Raw genomic sequence first — 8,165 nt, forward strand, 5'->3', positions numbered from 1 at the left:
AAAGCTATGTGACCTTGCCTGGCTCTGCTGGAAAAGACCAAGTTTGGTGCCACATTGCTGGGTGACAGGGCAGAAGTTCCAATTTAAATCACTCCATTTACTAGAGTAATATATGGTATGGTCTACGAAAAGAACAAAGTATGTGTTGGGGGTGGTCAAGGCCTGAATGCAGTCTGGCAACTGGCAAGTTCCAGAGTCCCTGGCACATGAGCATCTTCAGGTGATTCACTGGTCCAGAGAGAACCTTTTGTTACTCACACAGTTATCCAGGTTGGATGAAAGCTGGTGTTATGAGAAGAGACAGTCCCCAGAGACTATAACATGTCAGTACTGTAGCAGCTCACATTCCCAGAAAAAAGACCCAGCCAACTTGAGACCGCACAAAGACTACATGTCAGTACCATGTCACCTCGCAATCTCAGGAAAAGAGCCTGGCAATCCCGAGTCCTTGCTAGACAGACGCGTCACACTGTGGTTTCGTTGGCTGCAAAGTTTAAAAGGAACCCACATAATGAAGAGACAGCTCTCTACAAAGAACTGCATAAAAACACAGAGCTGCCTGCCATGAGACTGTGGAGAGAAGGCTCTGATTCACAAATGCAAAGTTCCAGTCTTACATTGGAATCATGGAAGTTGTAGGTAAATATAGCAAACGGAGAATTTCTTGTAAGATTTTTCTCTTAGGAATCAAAGTTACCTATGTAACACACCTGTAATCTGATCCTAGAATATGCTACTGAAATCTCAGTGGATATTATTTCACCATAAATAAACTATATACTGTTCATACACTAAAACAGCTGCCTCATTTTTTTTTTTAAAAAAAATATTTTTAAAGATTTATTTTATTTATATGAGTACACTGTTGCTGTCTTCAGGCACACCAGAAGAGGGCATCAAATCTAATTACAGATGGTTGTGAGCCACCATGCAGTTGCTGGGAATTGAGCTCAGGACCTCTGCAAGAGCAATTGGTGCTTTTAACCGCTGAGCCATCTCTCCAGCCCCTGCCTCATTTTTAAAATGCTAGAAGTTTGTATCTGAGAAGGTTTCCCATTGAAGTGATTAATGAAATGAGTAGCTGGCGACCAGACAATACCAATCCTATTTTCTCTTTCTCCCTTCCTGCTTTGAGCTCTTCCTTGATGGCGCACTGTCTACTCAGATTTAACATCTATGATGAATTTGCATAAAGGAAGAACCGAGAGAAGAGAATGAAGTGATGAAAGAAGACACGCCTACAGAGACCATTACTCAGATCTAGGGTTTTGCCTAAGAAGAATTCTACATACTTCAGCACTTGGGGCTTGAGATGGTTCAGGGGTTGCCAGCAGCTGCTATAACTACTGCTACTAGCAGTGTAATCACGGAACAGAGTCTGGGTCCCAGTGCCAACACAGCGTCCTGCGAACAGCTCTAACCCCACAGAAGGGCTGCGTACTCACACATAGGTCTGTACAACCCACACACGCATGTGCATACACTGACACACACAAATACAATATTTCACAATAGTTGATATAAGATTTGGTACAAATTAAAGGCAGTTCACATGGCAGATATATCTTGCTTAAGTCTATGCAAATATTCCCAAATTGAAAACTCAAGTCCCAAACTTCGAGTATTTTGAATACATGAGGCTCCAGCTGCATTAAACACATTTCAAACAACTCTATGATGTCATAATCATTATATCTTAGAGCCTGTCTTTTCTTCACGTACTGATAAAATATAGTGTTTACCTAACAAAAATTTGCATGCTTGACTTTATAGACAATCATATAGTAACAAGCTCTCACATCACTTATTAATTAATTAAATACCTTTTGTAGACTGGTAGGGTTCAGCTGAGTCTTGTCTATTATTTTCACAGCGACCTGAAAGAGAGAATCATTAAACTACATTTGAGATCTGTAACTCAAGGCATAACACCCTGCAGAGAAAACAGTTTGGTTTCACTCTTAGCCAGGCACCACTTACTTCCATGTGATCTCACACAGCCAGAAGGTGTGGTCTCGATGGCCTGGAGCCTCAGCACACAATTTATCTACTGGCTTGTCGGCAACCTCCCGATTCCACATCAACAGAATTACACCATTGCTAGTTCTTCGGTGTTTCTTCTTTTAAAATTGTCAAAATAATGCTATCTTAATCTTTTTCTCAAAAGCTTGATAGACAATATTATAGGGGTGAGTGGCTCTTCCTTTTTCTTTCTCTTCTGAGACAGGGTTTCTCTGTGCAGCCCTGGCTGTCCTGAAACTCACTCTGTAGACTCAAAGATCCGCCTGCCTCTGCATCCCAAGTACTAAGATTTTAGTTGCCTCCATCACCCAGTGGGAGAATGGGTTTTAAACTTGCATTTTTAGTAAACAAGCTATTGTGCAGGCAAAGGAACTGGATATACAGACTTTAATAGAAAACCCACAAAAGCGATTTGAAATTCTTTGAAGGCTCCGCCTAGAATAGCCCTTGTCTGACCAGCTCCTAGGGTGAATGGACAGGAAAGATACCCAGTGGGATCACGGTATGATATGTACAGCAAGTGAAGGCTAATTAACATTCTGTGGCTGAGACTTGAAAAAACAGTAAGTAATCCAATCCTAATGTAAAACTTTGGATATTTACTGAAATAACCCTTTAACCCCGCTGTACACACTATACACTTATAGTGTACATACATGCAAATATATACAATTGATTGTGTAACAATAATTTCACATGCATGAGACTAGTGGGAGGTGCTTGTGCAAGCCAATAATCTCAGCACTTAGAAAGTAAAAGCAGAAAAATCCAGAGTTCAAGGTCAGCCTCAGCTGGGTAGCAAATTCAAAGCCAGCCTGGGCTACAAAAGACCCCATCTCAACGCTTCTCACCAATCAATCAACCAACCAAATAAATGGTATTTCAGACATACATTCTCATGTCATCTGAAAAAAATGATCTACATGGTAGATCATGGTAGGTGACTTTCTTCATGTTCACACCTATCGTAGCCTAAGTGGTAAGTCATAAAAACTTAGCCCAGCCTCGTTCCAACGGCAGAGTAGCAACAGTAACCGGGAATATTCACATGACATACAGCTGAAGACAGCTGATCTGCAGTCTCTGAGGGATGCTATAAGGTAGGGGCCAGTCTTTCCTTAGTGTTAAAGTTCAATAGTTCTGCCACAGAACAGCCTGTCTGCAGATGCTCTATGTGTGTATATCCCAGTGTGCACCAGATGACAGGGACCATTCGTCCCCCAATATCAACCATGAGAAAGCAAGACTCTGGAGCAAGGCTCAGGCAAACATCGAAGGCTTTAGGAAAACTTACCTCTCTGCCTGTTAGAACATGTCTTGCCAATTTCACTTTGGCAAAATTTCCCTTCCCTATTGTTTTCTGTAAGCGGTAATTTCCGATGTGAGGTTGTTCATCTGTTGCTGACGTAATGGAGTTCCTACACCGGGGAATGTTCTGTCTGCTGCTTGATTTAGTAGGCGGGATGTGTGTTTCAGTATATCCATCCACAGATGTATGCTAGGAAAAAGCACAGGAGCTCACAGTCACTTAGACAATTATAACAGGACAATTAAAAGACTACAAATAGACGGGTGTTGGTGGCGTATGCCTTTAATCATAGCACTTGGGAGGCAGAGGCAGGTGGATCTCTGTGAGTTCAAGGCCAGAGCCAGGTCTACAGAGCAAGTTCCAAGAAGCCAGGGCTACAGAAAAAGAAACCCTGTCTCAAAAACAAACAAACAAATGAACGAACGAACAAAAAGACCATAACTGATGCTCATTAACACTTCATCTTTAATGAAAGTACATCATACTACACAATTTTAAAATGTGAGCACACTGTTCATTATTTTTTCCTGACCAGTGGGTACAAAAAATTTTTACTCCACATCGTTAAGTCTGTATCTTGACTTTCAAAATCGTTAGACCCATTGCTGGGTACCACTGCGCTAGCCATTGTTCCTGTAAAGGCCGTGATCATTTCCCGCTGAGTGACACTGTCCATGCCCACTTCATTAGGAGGGAAGCTTCTTCACTACCAGGACAAACATCCTCACAATATGGTTGCTACTCTAACCCACAGCTTCTAAATGTATCCTGGGCTGCCCCACACAGTCTGTAGGGTAAAATGACCTTTAACTTCTGCTCCCCCTGCCTGCACCTCCTAAACGTTAAGACCACAGGCATGTCACCACATATGGGTTATGCAGTACTGGCAATCAATTTGACAGGGTCTAGGAGATGATTCTCTTAGCATACCTTTGAGGAATTGCCTAAATGAGAGTAATACAGGTGAGAAACTCCACCGTAACTATGGCTATCACCACCCCAGACTGAATAAAGAGGAGGAAGTGAGCTGACCGCCAGCACTCATCAGTTATGGCCAGCTGCCTCGTGTGCTTCCAGCATGCCTTCTTTGCCATGACTGCCTTCAAATGTGAGCCAAGATAAAATAAACCCTTTTCCTATGCTGCTTCTTGTCAGTCATTTTGTCATAGCAAGGAGAATAATAGCTAATATGCACTCTAGCCCATGGCATTCAAAAAATACAAACGTACATACATGTTGAGAAATGGTGGTAGGAAAAATTAGTCTGGGTGTGGTGTGTGTCCATAAACCAAGGCTGCAGTGACACCACACACTGTGCAGTATGTGAGTGCTGCCAGGACATCTCGGATTCATTGAGTGTTTGATTTTAAACTAGTACTTAGGCATTGAACTACAATATAAATTCTAATGGTAAATCATCGCACACTGTTTGTACTTAACAACAGTGACCTCTGGGGCCAAGGTGGTATGCTGGGGCAGGTTGGCTCCCTGTCCCGTGATAGGGAGGGCAGAGGACAGTAAACAGTTGAGGTATGGAAAGCACTGCAAGCTGCGCAGGCTGGAGAGATGGCTCGTGCTTATGAGTATGCACTGCTTTGGAAGAGGACCCAAGTTTGGTTCCCAGGACTCTCATCCAGTGGCTTATGACTGCCTGTAATTCTATCTGCAGGGATCTGATGCTCTCCTTAGACTTCATAGGCACTGTGCTTACAGATACAAACCCATATATAGACACAGACACACACACACACACACACACACACACACACAGTGAGTGAGAATAAACTCTTTAAAAAACCAACAACCACCATGTCCTTGAGAACAGCTAGAAGGTGAAGCATTTCCAACATAGGTCAGTGTTTATTTATCCCATGGTATAAAAATGCCTGCTGTGGAAACAAGAAACCAGAATTTCACCCATGCAGAAAGTTCCAATCGGAAACTCCAGAATGACTTTCTGCAGGGTTCTCCCAGTCATTTCTTCAGGAGCCTAGAAGGGCCTGGCCTGAAGCTGCTTTATCCATCTGCTGCTGGCTATCTGCGGATCTACCTGGGAGCCTCACCTCCCCCGAGGGAAACACTGCTCTGCCTGGGACGCTCAGGCAGGAACTCAAGCTGGCTGCCTCAGTGGGGCTGCCTTGGCCTTTTCTGCTGGAAGCTGGAAGTGCCTAATCCGACGATGTCATGTGTGTGCTTGTGACGATGTCATGCGTGTGCTTGTGACGATGTCATGTGTGCTGCTTGTGACGATGTCATGTGTGCTGCTTGTGACGATGTCATGTCTGCTGCTTGTGACGGTGTCATGTGTGCTGCTTGTGACGATGTCATGCATGTGCTTGTGACGATGTCATGTGTTCTGCTTGTGACGATGTCATGCGTGTGCTTGTGACTATGTCATGTGTGTTGCTTGTGACGATGTCATGTGTGTGCTGGTGACGATGTCATGCATGTGCTTGTGACGATGTCATGCATGTGCTTGTGACGATGTCATGTGTGTGCTTGTGACTTGCTCTTTCCCTTTTCTGGTCTCTCAATTGGACTATTCCAGTCGTTTTGCCAGATGTTGTAAGCGTCCGCCTGATGTTTTGCTATCTGCTGCTTGCTATTTGTTCTTCAGTTATTGTAGATCATTCTCTGGTTAGAACATGCACATTCTAAACCTCTTGCTGTTGTCTGCCCCACTGTAAGCCTAATGCTCCCAAAGTCCTACAACTTGTAAAGCTAAGCACAAAACGGCCCTTCATACACAATGACTAAACAGAAGGTCGGGGTCCTCATGTCCTGGCACCCGCACAGAACGGCTTCTGAGGAAGGATGCCCACTGCCTAGTTCTGTGTTTAAGAGCAGGAGGAACTCACATGCCAAGAGCGGTTGTAAATGGCACAGTCTCACTGAGCTACAACAGACTTATGAGTTCCAAACTTAAACGTAGTTTTGCCAGGTGACTTCCCAGGGGCCCTCCACTGAGGGTAGGACATAGCTCCCCATTTTTCTAGTTCTGATTTGGAGTTAACAGTACACAAACCTAAACAAGTTTTCAAAAAGTCTTACCATGTTTCAACCTGCTCTTTTAGAATTCTGCCATTACGCAGAACATGTCTAGTAAACCAGAGAAGGTAGAGAGAATCATAGTTATAGAATTAAGCCCACATTAAACCAACCGACTCCCAGCTGGCCCTCTGACTTTATGAGAAATAAGCTACTCATTTAAGCTACTGAATACTGGAATTTGAGTATTTGCTACATAGCAATGTCAATAGATACATAAACCTACCACTACATCAATTAAAAAATTAATTTTTTGTAATACTGAGGAGTGAAGCCAAGACCCTGATTCTAACAGACCAACACTCTACTACTGAGCTAAATCCTGTTCCTATCAGTATTTATAAGCAAAGAAGTAAATATAAGGGAAACACTTCTGAACAATTAAAAGATTCTTTTCAGACTTGTATAAATCCTAGCAAAATTTAAAAAATAAAAGTAATATTGGTATACAATCGATCCCCTAAGGAGACATCTTCGTTTGGCATAAGCTGCATAGGGGTAGAACTCTTGAATATTTGTCTCCAATGATATATGATAGATGGATGGATGGATCAGCAGATACTGGAGTATATAGTACCTGTGGGCCCATGGACTGCAATCTGATCACACATCATGGAAGGATCAGAAGACCCTGGAGAAGACAGTACCCATGGGCACACAGACTGCAGTCCGATCATAGATGATGAAAGGATCAACAGATATTGGAGAAGATAGTAATCATGGGCTCATAGACTACAGTTTACCAGTAATCTCTGATACAGAACTTCAAATTTGGGGATCTTTTTCTTTCAAAAGGACTAGGTCTCCAGCTGAGCTGGCCCTGCCCTTCCCCAGCTGTTGGGAGCATGGGCCCTGCACCTTGCCTGGGCAGCACAGTAGAGCTGGTCCTGGTTGAGGGGGCACAGGTAAGCCAGCCACAAAGGTGAGAACATAGGAAAGCTGGCCCCACCACTTGTCTGCTGTGAGGTGGCATGGGTCAGGGGTGATGTCCCCTCCCCTTGCCACCAGCAATAGCCAGGAGAGCTGGCCTTGGGGTCATGAGAGGGGAGGGTAGCTCTACCCTCTCACTGACTACAGCACTGGGCAGCACAGTGGAGCTCATTCTGGAGGCATGGGTGTGGGTGAACAGACCCCAAGGGCATGAGAGCTGATCCTGCCTTATGCTGATGGCAGCACTGAGTACCCTAGTTAAAGCAGTGTTGGAGAGCTAGCCCTGGTGGTGCCCGGAGGGAGAACTGATGGGGTGACCAGCTCAGCTACCATGCAGGCCCAGATCCAGGCTCTGAACTGGCATACCCCAAAATTTATAATTATCTGCAAATGGTCCAGATGTGTGAATGAGCCAGTCCTGCTTTCCAGAGATGCAGGATCTCCATGACACAGGCCAACAACAGGATAACTGGGAGGACTTCCATGAGGATCCAATGCTGATGGTGCCACACAAGCCAGAGATCCCGAACCAGACCAATGACTCACTGCAGTGAACACTTGCAAGTGAAGATGTGTGGACAGTGGATACACTGCGGGACACACTGGCAGTGTACAGCTTCCACAATGCGATGTGTGGACAGTGGATACACTGCGGGACACACTGACACACTACAGCTTCCACAATGCGATGTGTGGACAGTGGATACACTGTGGGATACACTGACACACTACAGCTTCCACGATGTGATGTGTGGACAGTGGATACACTGTGGGACACACTGGCAGTGTACAGCTTCCACAATGCGATGTGTGGACAGTGGATACACTGCAGGACACACTGACATACTACAGCTTC

The 8,165-nt window shown here is 44.4% G+C and overlaps 1 protein-coding gene across 1 annotated transcript in view; it reads right to left on the reverse strand.

Annotated features, from left to right (window-relative positions):
- Window positions 1-1,811: 1,811 nt before the first annotated feature.
- Window positions 1,812-8,165, reverse strand: part of LOC116068396 (serine/threonine-protein kinase MARK1-like) — a 54,231-nt gene continuing 47,877 nt past the window's right edge. The window contains exons 2-3 of the mRNA XM_031337829.1: window positions 3,317-3,520; window positions 1,812-1,877 (exon numbers count right to left, since the gene is read on the reverse strand). Coding sequence (XP_031193689.1) covers window positions 1,812-1,877; window positions 3,317-3,520 — 270 coding nt within the window. The remainder of the gene's footprint in view (window positions 1,878-3,316; window positions 3,521-8,165) is intronic.

This window comes from Mastomys coucha, unplaced genomic scaffold (genome assembly GCF_008632895.1).
Source record: "Mastomys coucha isolate ucsf_1 unplaced genomic scaffold, UCSF_Mcou_1 pScaffold1, whole genome shotgun sequence".
Lineage (NCBI taxonomy): Eukaryota > Metazoa > Chordata > Mammalia > Rodentia > Muridae > Mastomys > Mastomys coucha.